Source organism: Chrysoperla carnea, chromosome 3 (genome assembly GCF_905475395.1).
Source record: "Chrysoperla carnea chromosome 3, inChrCarn1.1, whole genome shotgun sequence".
NCBI classification, from domain to species: Eukaryota; Metazoa; Arthropoda; class Insecta; order Neuroptera; family Chrysopidae; genus Chrysoperla; species Chrysoperla carnea.
The window spans coordinates 88,356,470-88,375,737 of NC_058339.1; the positions used below are offsets into that span (position 1 = coordinate 88,356,470).

A 19,268-nucleotide genomic window follows, 5' to 3' on the forward strand; every position below is an offset into this window, starting at 1 on the left:
TTTTTTCAATAATTTTAATTTGACATTTTTATTACGTTAACATGTAAAGAATTGCAAATTAGTCATACCAGCCCCCTTTAACTCCAAAATTTTTCACTTAAAGCGCTGGCATCGATTTTATTGTCTCTACCATGACTACGCACACAACGAATACTGGGATTAAACCGTAAGATTATGACAAGATGCACTGTATGCTTGCTTTTACCTTGAAAAAGGTTGACAAGTATGTCTTTTAGCACCATTGAAACAAAATAACAAGAGTGGAAAATTGTTATTTAATTTCTGTTAAATATTTATATTTTTCCACTTTTATATTTTAGGAAAATAAAGGCTGTTCTTTTTAAAAAATTCAAGTAAAGTTTTTTCAAGTTCAGACAAGGATATTTTGTATGAAACCTATTTTATGTGAAATTAACCCACAACAAAATTTTATAAGAGGAAAAACTACCATAAACTTAATATTTTACGAAATATTTGAAAAAAATCTATTTTCGCAATCTTTAATCTTGAATAATTTCGACCTGAAAATCTATCACATTAGGATCGGTCATCTTAACTAAAAAATCATGCCTTTCTTGAGAACACTATTAATATTTCGAGATAATGTACTATAAAAACGAATCGATCGTTTTTCCCTCTAAAAAAATCCGCCAGAAGGAAAATAGTCCAATGCGGCACAAATTCGATTTTATCTTGCGGGCTATTTATACTTATAAAGCATCTATTCATTGTATATACACAGAATTACCTACTAGTGGATACCCACTAGTTCGAACTATTTATTAATCAAGTAACTACCTGTACCTTCATAGAATCAAATTAAGTCTAGGCATCAATAATTAAGTATTATCTTGATAGAATAGTTTATGTATACCTATATTGAACTTATAGATAGGTTAGTTTAGTTTAGGTTACAACTACCTACGTAGGTAGTTGTAACTAGCTATAGCTACTTATAATTATAAGACCCACATAAGTAATGGTACTTAATATATTACCATATCATTATTTAACTTATAGTGTACGACCAACAAAATTATTCATTCGAACAAGATACTTGTCCTTAAAAACAATGAAAAAAATCTATATACAACCTAAGAATTTTCGCCGAGTATACTCGCCAAAGTAAGCCAAAGAGAAGCACCCAATATCACACTCTCATCTTACTTTACAAGTATCTCGTAAAGTTAGTCGCACGGTAGTCAACATCAAGCCCATTTCGAAAAACATTGCGAATGGCTGAAAGTACTTAAGGCGTTATATAGTGCTCTGATCACAATTTTTTGGATCATTTTGCTCCCCGAGGTGAGGACAGAAAGATCATTTTTAAACGCGAAATTTCAATTGGACATGGATATTTCGGTTTTCATGAGTCTAGCTTTGAAAAGAGGGGTCAGATCAAAATACGTTTGAGGCAAAAGTTGTTGCTGAAGGACATACGCACCAATTTCTTTCTATGAATGGTCATTGTTAAAGCTCTTGGGGCCCATATATGGCCCATTATGGCCCTACGTATTTTTACCGTTTAGACTTTAGAAAAAGTGGTAAATTTTTGAGTTTAGAATTATTTTAAGCTTGCCAAATAGTACGCTTAGAGTTAGAATAGCCTATGGGCTAACTTTTGCTTCTAGCTGATTTATTTTATCTCATCTAGAACCAGAAATATTGTTTAAAATACGTTTGAACCTGCTCTGACCTCAATTTTGGGACTAGGGAAAACATTCAAAAAGTGTATGATAGACTTAGACATTCTTACTTGAAATCCAAATTTGCGACCCCACTAAATAAATTAATAAATGACTTTAGGTAGGTAAGCATATTAATCCATGGTGAGAAAACGGAAGATGAGTGATCAAAGATGAGTTTTCAAAGATTTCCCCTAAACTAGTGGTTGTGCTCGACTAATTAAGGATGTATGAGTATGGTAGTTTGGGCACAAATTTTCATAATTAATTTTTTCAATTTTGACGGTGAATTATGTTATTTATACCTTGACAATATAACAAAAGTAAGAATAAAATTTTTCGATACTTGGATAAATTTTCAAAATATTGAAAATTGATAATTTTGTTTAATTATTGGGCTTTCGATATTTCGAAAACCAAGGCAAGTATCGAAAAATTTTATTCTTATTGTTCGTCTACATTCATGGAGTTGTAACAAAATTCATCACCAAAGTTGATAAGGTACAAATAATTTCAACTGCAATTCTAAACTTGTGCTCGTACAACCTTAAGCTAGAGACATAATATTCATTATATTTGCCGTACATTATTATTTGATATAACTCAAAACATTATTATTATTATAAATAATACTTCTATATAAATATGACTTAAGTTAAAATACCTTACTTACTTAAATAATGAGTAGAAAATAGTAAATAGTTTAGTATTTATATACAACATACATGTATTGTATATTTACTATTATTACTATTACTATAAAGTAACATTAAACTATGATGTGATTTAATAGTATATGTACTAGTACCTATAATATGATGGGTAATACAGACCCCTATATTACCCACCATTATATTTTCTACATAATATTATATTTTATAATCCTTTTCTCAACTAATTTAAACATTCATATTAATATTTATTATTAATATAAATTAACATAACAAATAATAATTTTATATATAATGTCTATTTAATTCTGTGACACGAAAAAGTTCTTGAACTTATAAATACTGTAAAATCAAAGTTACTTAGTGCAAAAATCACTAATGGCATCAAACACTGAATATAATACCGTAAGGAGGTGAAAATAACAGTGGTTTTTATAAGACAGTTCATTCATCTATTTGAACAGTATTGTTGTAAGTTACTATGGTTTCGTAATATCCATTTACTTATTCAATGCCTGCTAAAACCCAGTTTAAGCATGTTATCGTAGTTCTATTTTAAGCCACTGGTCGTGACATGATCAATGATTTTCCCAATAGTAATATTATTTTAGACGTTTCTATTGCTATTGGGAAAATCACAAAATTATCAAAATTATTATTATTATTATTATTATCCGTCTGTGGACACGATAACTCAAAAACGAAAAAATATATCGAGCTGAAATTTTTACAGCGTACTCAGGACGTAAAAAGTGAGGTCAAGTTCGTAAATGAGCATCATAGGTCAATTGGGTCTTGGGTCCGTAGGAACCATCTTGTGAACCGTTAGAGATAGAACAAAAGTTTAAATGTAAAAAATGTTCCTTATCAAAAACTAAACAACTTTAGTTTGAAACATTTTTTCGTAAACATCACTGTTTACCCGTGAGGGCGACAATTAGGGCGGAAATTTTATAATATGTACTATACTTGATTATCAGTTATGTATGTGTCACATGTTGGTATATGTAATGTGATAAAGAAATCAACACTGACTATACATGGTATTTCAACAATTAACTCAGTCAATTGTTTGTTTTCACTTGTTCCCGTTAAATTTCGTGAATCTAGAATTTAGCTGGATGCAATACATCATCACCATAAAATTTAGCATAGAATCCAATCTCTACAAATTATAATAATTATTTCATGGTATCGCATCATATTTAAAATACATTTGGTTTGGCTTACGTATATATTATTATAGATATATAAATAAAATATTGGAACGGGTTCTAAGTAGTTTTAGTTTGAAGGTATATAGATAGATGTTGAAAGCTTTCCTCTCTCTCTCACATAGCATGGTGTGCATCGTGCTTTATATAAACTATGGGTACATACATACGTACAAGATGATCCATTTTAGATAAATTAGAGTATTTAATTGGTTTTGAAATGCATTTTTGAAAAGTAAGTCTTGTTTATCAAAATTCTTTCGATTAGACTACCTACCGATAAAAATTTTCATAATTTCAAAATTTGATTTTCTTTGTGTCAGTATGAATTTAATCTAGTTAAAAGTTTGTAACGCTGGTGCAACAAAATTTTGGCAATGGTGTTTATAATTCATAATGTAATTAGTTCATCTTTGGCCATCTATCTCTTTGTCTATTCTGTTACGATTAAAAAAGTTACTTCTTAGCAGAAAAAAATCACTAATGACGTCAAGAAAACAAAAAAACAGCAATAGAACAGCTACGAAGAGAACAGATTATTAATAGAGTGTGTTAATTTTATAAGGCAGTTTGTCTAAACGTTTGAACAGTATTATTGTAAATTACTATGGTTTCCTATGCCTCCTTTTGTAGTTTTGTTTAAAGCCATTCACTGTTGATCCAGCAACCACGCATTAAATTTTCGATCAGATTCCAATAGAAATATCTGAGATATCTGAGATAAATAAAGCCCATATGTACTTCACTCCTTACGCAAATAAGCGCTTAGTCAGTCCAAGCACTACGGTAGTGATCCGTACTAAGAAACGGTAAGAGACGATAGTTTACGGTAAAACGGTATAAGTTTGTTTTATTCATATAATAACTTACAATACAATGGTAGGTACTTTGATTTGACTCGTTAATAAACATAAAAGAAGTCATACGATGTCTACATCAGATTTTCTAACACATTAAAATAATCTGCTCTAATAAAGAATAAAGGTTCAACTAATATCAATGGTAGCGAAATGGTTGTTTGAATCATCATTTACAATGAATCACCCTATCTATAATATACATATACTTATATAACCCATACTAACTATAATAATATTTCATAAATTAATATGCAAATGTAAGATTGTTAATTAAACTTTTAATTTATTTTGAATAAGGTGGGGTAATTATTAAGTTTTATACCTCTACCATTTCTAGTCTAGTTCAATTCTATCTACACCATATTACCTACCTACCAGAGTTCTACTATCTACTTGTTAGAGGGGAAAGGGGTTCGAGAACGTTTTATTATAATTTATTATAAATTATAATAATAATATTAAAATTACTTGATACTGCATGGGTTCTATATGCTATGGAATATTATCCCATTTTACCAACCAGGCAAGTAAGCAACAACGGCAATGTAGACAACGAGCGCAAGAAGGAAACATTCAAAAAACTTTATGAATTCATTATGAAAAACAAAACAAAAAAATATATTATTATTATAATTATAAATACAATGAAATTATATACAAAAGATTTTAGTCGAAGAGCTGCTTTATTACTAAAACAAACTTGGGAGGTGAAAACCTTGATCGTAGATAGACATCAGAATATCTATTATGACCCTTATAGGCTAAATTAATAACCTCTTGATTAAGAATAACGAAAAAAGAGGTTAGGTAATTGATTTGAAGAATGTAAAAGTTTTTAAGAAAAATGAATTTTACAAAATACTGATTTACACCAAAAAATATTGTTTAAAATATTGACAAACCAATTCAAATTTACTCCGAAAACAATTGAGTATCATGGCGTCTTGAATGACATCACCACAATCAACTAAAGTACTTCATTCTGTTAAAATGTAATGTTGTTTAGATTGCGTTTGTTATGATGTGACGTAATACTTTCAATACTTTCTGATTGGTGTTTGCTGTTACGTGACCGAATAACCTAAATAACTTAATTCTTCTAAAATTAATTTATAAAAATAATAATAATCCTTATTTTGTATGAAAAATAATTTTGTGTTTTGTCATCTATATCATGATTATTAGAAACTTTTATCAAACCGATTTATATATTTTTTTCTCTTTTTTGTTTTTGATTGTAAGATTCCGGCTTGCTTCCAACATCAGCACAAATATTGAATTTTTTCCCTTTTACAAATCATTGTGAATTTTCGTTTTGTAAGACAACATTTCGAGTTTCAACATTGTTGAAACAGCGCATCTTGTTTTCTATTTTTTATGTTTGTTTAGTGTAGTTTCAGAAATTGAATTTTTTATGAACCGTCTCTTGGACTATATGCACAGCGTACAAAATTTTATGTTATTTGTGTCTATAGCTATTTAAAAAAAAAAAAATAGTGAGATGGGGTGAGAGAATTTAATGCGCATTTAATTCAATTACGAAATGTCGTGACACACCTGCAAAATTTAACCAATGTATATTCTTATTTTTCTATAAAAAAATTTTTTCTTCGATTTAATCGAACAATTCATAAATAGTATAAAGTATTTGATACTTATAAATTAATCAAGAAAATTTGCAGAAACCTTAAAATTATCCGAGTTTCGAATGTATAAAATAAAACCGGTCAAGAGCGAGTCGAATACGAAGAGTTTCGTATCATCGTTCAAGATATAACGTATTTTTTTATGAAATATTTTAAGTAAAAGAAAAGAAAATACGGAACCATTCGCGTGTCGGTACAACTCGCACTTTTCCGGGAATAGTGATACACACTCTGCCATAATTTCAGCTCTCTATCTTTTGGCGGTTTGTGAAATGCAGCCCTCAGACAGACAGACGGACATGCGGGTGGACAGCCGTATCTTAGTAATAGGATTATCGTTGGCTGCTCTGCGGATACGGAACTATACAAATTTGTAATCCCTGAATATTGCTAGAAGCATCTTCCCTAGATAGTCAGAGTTGTCGATAAGGATTAGGAACTGAATGATTGCGAATATCATTCGGGTTTCAATTATTTCTTTTCCGAAACTCATCATTCGATTTTATGATTAATTTATATCCAATAAAAAACATCAATATAATTTCGAAACTCATTAATATTATTTAGAAATCATAATATTTAAAAAGAAGAAAATTTTAAAATCAAACAAATAAAATTTAATAATTTAAAAAAAGAAAGAAAATTGTGTAATAAACGAAAACTTTCTCTCAAATAAAAATAGAATATTTAAAGTAACAGTAGAGAAAATGTAAAAAAAAAAAGAAAGAAGTAAAAAGTGAGAAAAATTGTTACCTCAGCTGCTTTAAGATTCAATGGTTGATGTTGTGTTGGTAAGTTATTTCCGGTGACGGTTGTTGTCAGAGATGCCGCCGTTGTGGCTCCAGCTAACATTGCTGCGTCCCCGCTGTCCTCGTCCGGCCCCCCACCTCCCTCGGCCATGTCAGCCTCGCATCCTGACTCGTCTGAAAATAATTATATACATTTATTTTTCTTAACTTTATATTTTAAATAAATTATGAAATTTATTTTATTTTTTTTATTACAAATGAAAATACTTGTTAATATTTATATATGGGGTGGTTTTTAATTCAAGATTATGCATTTTAATGCTTTTTTTTTTAATTACTCTCTTTAATTACTTTTCGAAACTTCTACTCATAAATACTAAATTTAAAGAACGCGGGCAATAATATTTTTTGGGTAAATGATCCAGAAAAACTTTGTGTTTTTATACCATGTATATATGCAATATGCAAGGTATACTAAGTTTAGTTCCAAGTTTGTAACGCTTAAAAATAATAATGCTACCAACAAAATTTTGGTATAGGTGTTCATAAAATCATGTAGTTAATGCATTTTCGATTGTCTATCCTAGAAACGAAAAAAGATATAGAGCGACAATTTTCATAACGTCTTTAATACGTACAAGTGAGGTCAAGTTTTGTAAGGTAGGTGAATTGGGTCTCGATTTTTAGCAATTTTCTTAAGAAGTACCCCTAGATAAAATCGGGAAAAGTTTTTGTTTCCAATTTCAATAAAACTCCTTAGATAAGGTTATTTGGACCCAAAAAATTCAAAAATCGGGTTTATGGATCGATTAGATGCATAGTTTCTGAGAAAATGGCTATTTGGGTCCAATTTTGGATTATATCTCAAAAGCCACACATCCAATCATTAAATAAACCCGATATTTGGACTTTTTGGGTCAAAATTATCTTATATAATGAGTTTTATCGATATCGAAGCCATAAAAAAATTTTCGATTTTTTGAAATTTTTTCAAGGGGTACCCCTTAAAAAAAATCGAAAAAAATCGGGAAAAAATTGTTTTTTCCGATTTCGATAAAACTATGTATATAAGGTAATTTTGACCCAAAAAATACAAAAATCGGGTTTATGGATCGATTGGATGCATAATTTCTGAGAAAATCGCTATTTGGGTCAAATTTTGGATTATATCTCAAAAGCCACACATCCAATCATTAAATAAACCCGATATTTGGACTTTTTGGGTCAAAATTATCTTATATAATGAGTTTTATCGATATCGAAGCCATAAAAAAATTTTCGATTTTTTGTAATTTTTTCAAGGGGTACCCCTTAAAAAAAATCGAAAAAAATCGGGAAAAATTTTTTTTTCCGATTTCGATAAAACTATGTATATAAGGTAATTTTGACCCAAAAAATACAAAAATCGGGTTTATGGATCGATTGGATGCATAATTTCTGAGAAAATCGCTATTTGGGTCCAATTTTGGATTATATCTCAAAAGCCATGGATCCAATCATTAAACAAATCCGATTTTTGGACTTTTAGGGACAAAATTATCTTATATAATGAGTTTTATCGATATCGAAGCCATAAAAAAATTTTCGATTTTTTGAAATTTTTTCAAGGGTCTCTTAGAAAAAATCGGGGAAAATTTATTTTCTCCGATTTCGATAAAACTCTGTAAGTAAGGGCATTTTGAAACAAAAAATAAAAACAAAAATCGCGTTTATGGATCGATAAGATGCATAGTTTCTGAAAAAATCGCCAACGATTCCATAATCAACATTGTCTTTACATGGTATTTCAACAATAAACTCAGTCAATTGTTTGTTTTCACTTGTTACATTTTGTTATTAGTGTTCCTTTTTTTCCTTTTTATTTATGAATTAATATTTATTATATTGCCCTGCCACTAAATTTAAAATATTATATCTTCCAGAAATCAAACATTTGCCGACCTTTGTGAGGAGCGCCTGATGCATGATACACCCCCTTGTCCCCTCTCGCTACGCCACTGCGTTTATGGTGACTATTTCAAAACTATATATTTTAAAATCTCCTGTATATTTTTATGATAATTAAACCATTCCACTACGCTGCATTATTTCTCCGGTTGCTGTACCGTCGGTGACACCGGTTGCAACCGTAAAAACATTTAAAATAATTTTCTATATTATATAATTTAAATATATTTATATATATTTATTTTTTTTTGTAGTTAATTCTATTAGTGTTAAACATTCGTTACTTTTATTTTAAAATTATTTAAATTGATTTTTATCTGACAATTAAATTAGATAAACATGCAAGAAAGAGACAAATGTATAAAGATGGAAGAGGATAAAAGAAGGTGGTGATAATTTTCTAATTTATTTAATTCGAAGCTATTCTACCTATTCGATGTCTGTTGTAGTTTTAATAATGACATTATAATTCAATTCAAATTTCTAATAATGTATTTTAACAGCCATCAATTTAAAATACTAAAATATCATGGTGTGCTTCTGAAACACAGCGTGTACCAGAAGTTCCATTGCATTACTAGAATCAATGAATTCGCCAAGTTACAATAAGTCGAAACATATTCATAGGATACCATATAGTTCTTCGAAGAAAGAGATACCTTAACGAAACAAAAATACAAATCTCGGCCGAAAACCAAAATTTACTATGACCTAGATACATAAATAACAAAAAACGAAGTGTAAACCGGTGTACGAATTGAGCCTTAAAAGACCCTGAATGAAAAAATAGATTGTCTAATCTTCTTCATTCAGTCATCAAATTTTAACTCAATGAAAAATGTGAAATTTTCAAGTAGTCAACATATCGAAATATTCGTTTTTGACTGTCGAAACAGCTTCATTTTTATCCAATCAACTCTCCGATTGAAGCTGATATCCATCTATCCATCCAGTAATCGCAACAGCCCAGAGTGGGCTTTGGACTCTTCGACCACTCTCCTCCAGATTGTCGGTCTATGACAGCGGATTACCATCCAGTGACTCGCATCACCTCCAGGTCGTCAATAACTTAGTCCAACCATCTGTGTCGAGGCCTCCCTCTTCTTCGTGTGGCGTACACTCTGGCATGCAATATTTTCTCGGGAATCTTATCTCCGAGTTTTCCATGGTCATGATTGCAAGATTGGTCAGTTTTGGCGATATATCCAGGTCTATCTTGGCTTGTACTATTTATTTTACAGCGTCTTACACTATCAAATGCTTGTTTAATGTCAATTCGAAACATTTTTCCATTATTTATCTGACAACAAAAATTTGTCCATGAAGCTGATACCAGAAAATGAAATACTAATAATGGTTCCAAGCGACGAACGAGTTCAAGAAAGAATGATTTTGTAAGGAAAACTGGAATTTGTTTTCGCTTTAGAAGTTTTTACTAAACGAATATGAAAGTATGAAAATATTGTTTATACAATTATAAAGTTTATACAATTTGGTCCAAAACAAACATTGGCATTTGGCTTTATAAACAGGCAAGTGATATGAAGAACCTAAAAGTGAATTTTTCAATCTGTCATCACAGCGGATTCATTAATTTCCCTTCGTTGCAATCATAACTGAAATATTATTCAGCTTTCTGCTTCAGAAATGTAATCAAGTACCCATTTCGTCCACAATCTAACGATCTATTAGTAATTCACAATTTTGGGAGGGTGTTAAAATAATTTCTTCCCCTTAATTAAACACAAAACTTTAAATAATAATTTTATTTCGAATTCAATGAATTACCAATATTTAAAAATCAAATTTAAAAACTCAATAATTTCAGATAATCAGTTTTTAAACAAACCATATGCATAAATAAGTACCCACACTTTACTACTCTACTCTAAAAAGAAGGGGAAGCATGTCATAAGGAATCTACTTGAATATATTAGGGGTTTACTTTACAATATACATATACGACTTTAAATATGTACATACAATAAATATATTATATCTGAAGTACTTGCATATTCATAAGTGATTTAATAATAATTTCTAATAATAATAATTATGAATATTATTTTTTTTGTGAAGCTTTCGTGACTTCAAACAATGCAAATGGTTGAATTTGTTAAGTACTGACATACATGGCTTTTAAAAATGTTTTATTATGCGAAATAAAAGTAAAATACAAAGCAGAAAAAAAAACTTTTGAATTTCATTTGTTTCTCCCTCGACATCATAAGTTAAATTCCCTGATTGTATTTTACTGTTCCCTAATTTATGAATAGTTTTTTTTTTTAATTTTTTTAAAAAGTATGAAGTGTTCCGAGTTCCCTTATTAACGAAATTATTAATAATGGAAATATGATTGCGATTATTTAGGAATACACACAAAGGAAATAATGCCTACAACGTGAAAGAGCAACCATATCGTTCTATTTCTCATAAATTTACGAAAACGTATAGCCGATAATATCGATGGTGTTTTTTAAAGTGTGATAGAAAATCAAGAATAATCAATCAACCAGATTCCTCAAGAACTTCAAATGTCTTGTCGTGCCACATATGGACCACATAGAAATTCGTATAGATTTTCATTGAATTTAAAGGCAAACAAGATTAAATTGACCCAGAAACTCAAAGTTAATGATCGAACATTCATTGTCCAGAAAATTTGCATATAAAACTTTAGACGAGTCTCATTTTTTACTAGCTTTTTCCCCACAATAATTACCAGCTTTGTGATTTTTTGAAGACCTTCGACCTATGTTAGTTCGGGTGGAATCTCGGGTGCGACTCAATTTTGAAGGAGATGTCATCTGAATTTTTGCATGAATATGTAAATCGAATGACAATACATATTTATTGTAAGCATAATCTGATTTTCCCATCGCTTCCACCATATTTGATATAAATATATTTTTTAGTTTTAAATTAAAAATTTTAATAAAATTTACTATTCCAGAGACAAGCTTTAATTGTATTAAGAAGTAGAAAATAATTTTTCCTATGAGCCACTCATACACGACTATTTGTAAAAACTTAAAGCGCTCCGATTTATTCTTGAAATTTTAAATTGAATGCCTCCAGCTTTTACTAATAATCGTATATGAGTAAATTTTTAGTACAATAAAAGCTTGTCCTCAAAAAAGTATTTTTTAACCCCCGAACCAAAAATATTGTGTTTGAAGTTTGACCGCAATGTGTGTGTGTGTCTGTCTGAGAGTGTTTTAAGCTATGTTTTAAGTGCCAGTTTAAGGTTCTAAACTAAAAATAGAAAAATTTAAGGAAGGAAGGCTTTTGGAGCAGGCTCTATTACTACTAAAAAAGATAATTTAATGGATAGTGTTCCAAGATATGTTTCAAGTGCGAGTTTAGGGTTCCGTACCCGGAAAGTTTGTCGGAGATTTTTTAAATTTTGTATTAAAATTTTATTGCCAACATTTTATTTTTAAACCGTTTAAAATTTTTTTAATCTACAGAAAATTGCAGGAAATTATTTTTAATTGCAAATGTCTGAGTCAAAAAACCTTATAAGTATCTCTTACATTACAGGTTTTGTTTTATTCAAATCCTTTAAACTGATAAAATTTCCCAGCTAAAAGAACCCCATTCCATTAGAATTTCGAAAAACAATTCTAATGAATTTATGAATAAATTAAAACACATACTACCAACCTATTAAAAATGATAATGAATATTTATTTACTCACCAATGATACCAAAATAAAAACATTGATGGCATTTGATACACATTATCAATTATTATCACCAATTATTACCGCTGCTTATACCTTCGTAGGTATTAATGGTTAGATAATTCATTCGTTTATCCATTAACAAATATATCCATAATTAGTATCTATCTCAATAAATTGATCCCAATGTCAATTAAAGGCTCTAATAAATCCCTAAATATTTGCAATACTGATCAATTTTATTTCTCTCCTCTAAACTCAGTGTGAGTGATATATTTTTGTTGTTTTATTAATCAGTGTATAATTTTCGCATTTTTCCTGATAAATAGAATGAAAAGTGGATTTAAAATTTTTAATGAAAATTTAATGGACTTTAATACCACTTGCTTTTTAATAATTTAAAAATAATTAAATTTTTCATAATTAACCCAACAGCATTCGCGTTATGAGCATTTTTCTCATGCTCGATTTAAATCATAAATAACTTTTATTTTTTAAATGGTTCATATAATTTTATCTATTTTCGAATTTTGAATTTTTTCACATTTTTATATCTGCAGTTTTTTTTAAAGTATGATTTTTTCAAATCTTTTCAGAAATTGTGAGAATTTTTCTCATCACGAGAGTAAAGATAGATTTAAGAAAAAAACATTTACTTATTTTTGGGCCTGTTAGTGTACTTTCGTTAGTTTAATATAAGTCGTGCGATTAGTAAATTACAAAAAATTGATACGGGGTTTAGGATTTAGGCTTAGTCCAACCTCATATAAAAATAAAATCAAGCCTTTTATCCAAAATTGTCCTGGCGCTCGTATATCTTTAATTAATTGTAGAAATAGTCCCATAATAAAACTAATTAAACGGGAAATAAAGAATAGTTATTTTCTCTGTGGTTAATGATTATTTATTTACTCAGTGTTAAATTAAATTTAACATGATAGCAGAAATAGTTATCATATAAATACTAGCAATCTTTGTTTTTTTAATTCAAAATTAAATAAAATTTAATTTTTTTTTAAATGTCACACGAGTAAAGCCGTATGTCCACTTTCAATTCATCCTATAAACATAATAAAATCATAAAATTATTAATTATAAATTTCATATTATATCATATTGTTTTTATTTCACATGATTAATTATTAATAATAAAAAATAAATTAATAATAATCATGGACTCAAACCAAGTCTGTCTTTACATGAATGGAATAAAAAACTGAATTGATAGTCAGGGGTTGTTTTAAATCAAATTGAAGCACTAGCTGGCTTACTTGGCTATGTTTAAATGTATTATTTAAATATAGAAGTGTTTTAGCAGGAGGTCTAACTCTCAACTCATTTAAATTTTATAATTATAAAATACAAACTGTACTGTACAATATTATTTTATTTACAGGGTGTCACTCATTAAAATGCAACGAATCTTTATTGAAAAGTTGTGAAACTTGCATCGTTAATATTTATGCGAAACTATTATATTCAAAAAATGAGAAACTGTTTCAAACTGCTCCCAAAATATTCTGTATCGTTCTGATCAAGAGATGTCGTGGTCACAAAGTGATATAACGAGTAGTTTTCGAACTACGGGCGATCAAAATAACACATATATTATAGTTATTGTATATAACCATAAGTATCCCCATAGATCTAAAAGAAGATAAATTGTAGTGAATTTTATTTTCTACTTCAAATTATACTTATTCGAGATATTCTTAAAATTACAGACGATAACTCACGAAGTTCTCTTTCGTTAATTGTACACTCGAACATTCAACTGCCAAGGAACCCTTTTCTTTAGAAATTTGTCCTTATTACCACTTTTCTTTTTTATAGTGCTATTGTTCTGGCTTGGAAACGATCACCTCATGCTAACTCAAAATAGTCATGTCGAATATAAGTAATTAAGGCATTTTTATAACAATTGATTTTCATTGAATTACTCGTTATATGCGGATCAGATGTTGGCCGAATCGATTATTGATGGATAAATTGTCTTGTGAACCAAATATCGCTATAAATGGAATTTTGAAGAAACAAAAAGTTTGTAGAAAGAGATCAAAAATTTTTTTATAGGAAGACTTTTACACAAAAAAATATGAGGCTAAAATTTCCATACAAATTTATAAGAAAAAAATTATTGAAAATCGATATAAAATACATGGATCTCTCATGGAGAAATCTCAAAAACCGACATATTTTGAAAGTTTTTTTAGAAAGTAAACATATGAGTAATGACAAAGTAAACAGTTTGACAGTATAATAGATAATAAAAACATTAGCAATGACAAAAACGAGAAAAACTAAGTGTCTCCATCCATATAAGGGCTGTACGATTAGGGTAAATTTGGAGTTGATATTGTTTGTATCTTATTTTCTACTTTGATGATTAATTTTTTCATAAATGTAGACGGAAAAATAAGAATAAAATTTTGCGATATCTGCCTTGGTTCTCGAAATATCGAAAGCCGAGTAATTATACAAAAATTTCAACTTTCAATATTTTGAAAATTACGCCTGAAAATGAAAAATTTTTTTTTTACATTCTTAAATTGTAAAAATCGAAAATGTTCTTGATTATTTCTTTTTATTTGATCACCCTGTAATCCAAACTGCTAACATTTCACCGCCTAGTCTTCAGTTTGGTATCGTATATATAATTATCGATTTGTTAGAATTAAATCCATGGGTGTTTATAATTAATTCTTATTTTTGCATCTGTCAGACTATAGTGTAGTGATTCAGTTTAGTTCGCTACCATGAAGGGTGAATACATTTGCTTGTGTTTGCTACCATTTTATTACAAGTATTGTTCTTATATTATTGTATTTTACATTTTAAATCAAAGACAATTATATACTAGTTTTATTATACCATGTATATATGAAATATACATAGTATATTAAGTTTAGTCCCAAGTTTGTAACACTTAAAAATAATGATGCTAGGAAAAAAATTTTGTCATAGGTGTTCATAAAATCACCTAATTAGTCCATTTCCGGTTGTCCGTCCGTCCGTCCGTCTGTGGACACGATAACTCAAAAACGAAAAAAGATATCGAGCTGAAATTTTTACAGCGTACTCAAGACGTAAAAAGTGAGGTCAAGTTCGTAAATGTGCATCATAGGTCAATTGGGTCTTGGGTCCGTTGGACCCATCTTGTAAACCATTTATCTCTAATGGTTTACAAGATGGGTCCTACGGACAAAAGTTTAAATGTAAAAAATGTTCCTTATCAAAAATTAAACAACTATTGTTTGAAATATTTTTTCGTAAACATCACTGTTTATCCGCGAGGGCGCCAATTAGGCGGAAATTTTATAATATGTACTACACTTGATTATCAGTTATGTATGTGTCACATGTTTGTATGTGTAATGTGATAAAGAAATCAACACTGACTATGCATGGTATATCAACAATTAACTAAGTCAATTGTTTGTTTTCACTTGTTTTTATTTGTACTTAGTTTTAAATTTTAATTCATTATTTAAATTTAATTTTTTTTGAAATGTTAAAAATTTTATCCATCATACATAATATGTAAATTTTAAATTATTTAAAAACTTTTATTTTTTAGTAAGTTTTAAAATTATAAGAGATTCTAGCTTTTACAAATAACCGGCAAAGGTAATTAAAAAGTAAATAATAAGGATCGACCTGAACTTTGTTTCTTAAAGGGTTTTGTAAAAGTTCGTGAAATAGATTTTTAGCGCATGTTTCTCAAGAAGGCGTCATTAATTTACACAGTAACACCTAGCTAGTATTAAATAGTTTTGTAATACCAACAATAATTTTGTAAATTAGAAATAAATTTATCTGCATCTGATTTATAAGTATTAGTTATATGACCATATACCTATATCACAACTAATACAAAGTTAGACATAAATGTGTATATCAATCAATAATCACAAAAGCTTTTTAAATGAGCTTTGAAGTTCATTGACTTAACTTTCTTATAATTATATTAAATATAATGAAATTAAATATAAATTAATTATGAATTTGCATAAAATAAGTTATAGTCATACCTATATATAAAACAAAAAAACATATATAAATATACCTACATATATCTAAATTATTTATTATTAGTTTCACTTAAATTGCAATCACGTGATTCAAGCATTAAAATGTTGTTAATTTTATTTTTATGTATAAAAATATAATGTTTTTTAATGCTAATGTTTTACTTTATATAACATGATCTAATTACAAGTACATAACTTTATAAAGGCAAAATGCATATCATTAGTTTTATTATTAATAAATACATTAAAATATTTATTATCGATTTTAAATGAACTAATGTTATTAAATTGGTGATTTTAAAGGTTTTCAATAATACTTGCCATCAAAGTAAGTACTGTTTCGAATTGTTGCTATATCAGGCCAACAACTGGTATTGCAAGAAAATATGCCCGTTTAAAAAAGTACGAGTACCATTTTTTAGATTTAGGATTGAAATTATTTGTCTGCCTTGGTTTTTTGAAATATCGAAAGCTAAATAATTTTTTTATTTTCAATTTTCAGTGTTTTGAAAAATACTCCAGATATTGAAAAATTGTATTCTTACTTTTTGTCTTATATTGTCAAGTTATAATATAACATAATTCACCATCGAAATTGAAAATATATATTTTTTAAATTTGTGCCCTCACTACCGTGTTCATACATCCTTAATTAGTCGGGCAAAACGGTTTTTTTTTTTTTTTCAAGAATTTATTAAAGTGTAGTGTTAACAATGAACCCGACAATATAAATAATCTCCAGACAATTCTAAAAAGAAACAAACAATATCGTTTTATATTACTTAAACAGAGATAGAAAACATTTACAAGTAAAATATATGCAATAAAACATACGTGACAGTTCTAGAATTTGCTAGACTGAACGGTAACAATTGATTGTAACTATATAAACAGAGCACAGTGGGCGATACGGAGGACATTACAATACAGACTCTTCAAGTTAACCGGTCAAGTTTTATCAGGATAACATTAAAATAAAAATATTGTTGAACTATATTGTATTTGTATGTAGTACAAAACTTAACAATAAAAATTCGTATTAGTATTTGAGTATAGACAGTTCATTTTTTCATTATACAAATTTGATTACGTTAAGCCCGCTACAAAAGTTTTAACTTTATTTAAAATAGTTTTCCACTGATCTAAGTACCGTTTTACCATAAACCCAATGTTAAATATGCTTTCTTTTGAAGTCATTTATTTACAAGGTTTTTATTTAAAATTGCCTTGGTGCTCGCACATCCTTTTTTTTGCAAACGTCTTTCAGTACTTTTCAAAACTCATTGACATATGGTATATGTTAATAAGCAGGTATAAGGCAATCAGTGTGTGCCCTCTGATCCTGTATCCAGGAGCCACACACCCCTTTCATTTGCGAACCTTTTAATTACAAATAGAAGAAACAGACCTAATAAAACAAGGTTTATGTATCTCTAATTACAAAACTTTTTGATTAACAAAATCAGGTACATTTTAGTGTTGTAAAATTAGGTAGAAAATTATTATCAATAATAAAATAATAAATTATCGATTGCCAAATAATGATTAAAATTAAACCTCAGAACTGGTTTATTATTTAAAACAGACAGACAAACAGACTACATTGAATTGCAATATGATTTAAATAATATATAAATAAATACATGTAATTAGAACAAAAAACAAGTACCCATGGTTCGTAAGAATAAAGGCCTTACATATAAATATAATTTTAGACTGTGTTAGGTAGTTATTTTACTGCCTTCAATACAAACATAAGCATATATTTAGCTATAGTTTAGCTTACTTACAAATGAAATTCTAATAATAATATGTTTGGTATTTAATGTTGTATAATTATCATAGCATTATTAGCATGTTATTTCAATATTACATTTTATTTATAGCTGATTTATTAATTAGTGAATACGTATTTAATTCAAAGCTAGGTAATTAAGGCCTAACACACACTCAAGTATCAAAATGAGATTTAATTTATAAAAGTACTAGCTGTGAACTACCCGCTTTGCTGGGCAACATTCCCACTTTCACCCCTCCCCCATATTCCATATCCTTTTCTAGGTTACTATCTATCACCTAACTAAATTTCATCAAAATCCGTTCAGCCGTTTAGGCACGATAGAGCAAAACTCCCAGCAAAAACCATAAAAAAATCACTAACTCAATTCAGTTTTCTGCCTACTTCCTACCCCCTAAGTAGGATGACGTGATCATTTTGATGTTATATCCGTTTTTAGGTAACCATCTATTACCTTACTAAATTTTATCAAAATCTGTTCAGCCGTTTAGACGTGAAAGAGCAAAAGTCCCAACAAAAACGACTAAAAATCACTAACTCAATTTAGTTATCTGCCTACTGCTTACCCCCTAAGAACGATGGCGTGATTATTTATAGCCTATGACCATTTCTAGGTTATCATCTATCACCATACCCAATTTCATCAAAATCCGTTCAGCCGTTTAGGCGTGAAAGAGTAACAGACAGACAGACAGACAGACAGAGTTACTTTCGCATTTATAATATTACTATGGATATTTTACTTTTTTCTTAAAAATTTTCACGGATACCTAAGCTGAAATTTTAACCACATATTCTTTGAGTAAAAGACTACCTACAAACAAATTTTGAGCTTTTAAATCAAACATTGTTGTCATGCTCATACATCCTTAATACTGTAGACGTAATTACTATTTTTTATACATGTTCTGCTAGCACTTTTCTACTAAATTTATTGTTTATTGTGTTTAACAACGGGTACAAGGTAGCCACGAGTTACGG

General features: G+C 28.8%; 1 protein-coding gene across 1 annotated transcript in view; it reads right to left on the reverse strand.

Moving 5' to 3' along the window:
- LOC123296335 (POU domain, class 6, transcription factor 2) overlaps window positions 1-19,268 on the reverse strand; it is a 290,731-nt gene that overhangs the window by 254,763 nt on the left and 16,700 nt on the right. The window contains exon 2 of the mRNA XM_044877797.1: window positions 6,830-6,999. Coding sequence (XP_044733732.1) covers window positions 6,830-6,976 — 147 coding nt within the window. The 5' untranslated portion in view covers window positions 6,977-6,999. The remainder of the gene's footprint in view (window positions 1-6,829; window positions 7,000-19,268) is intronic.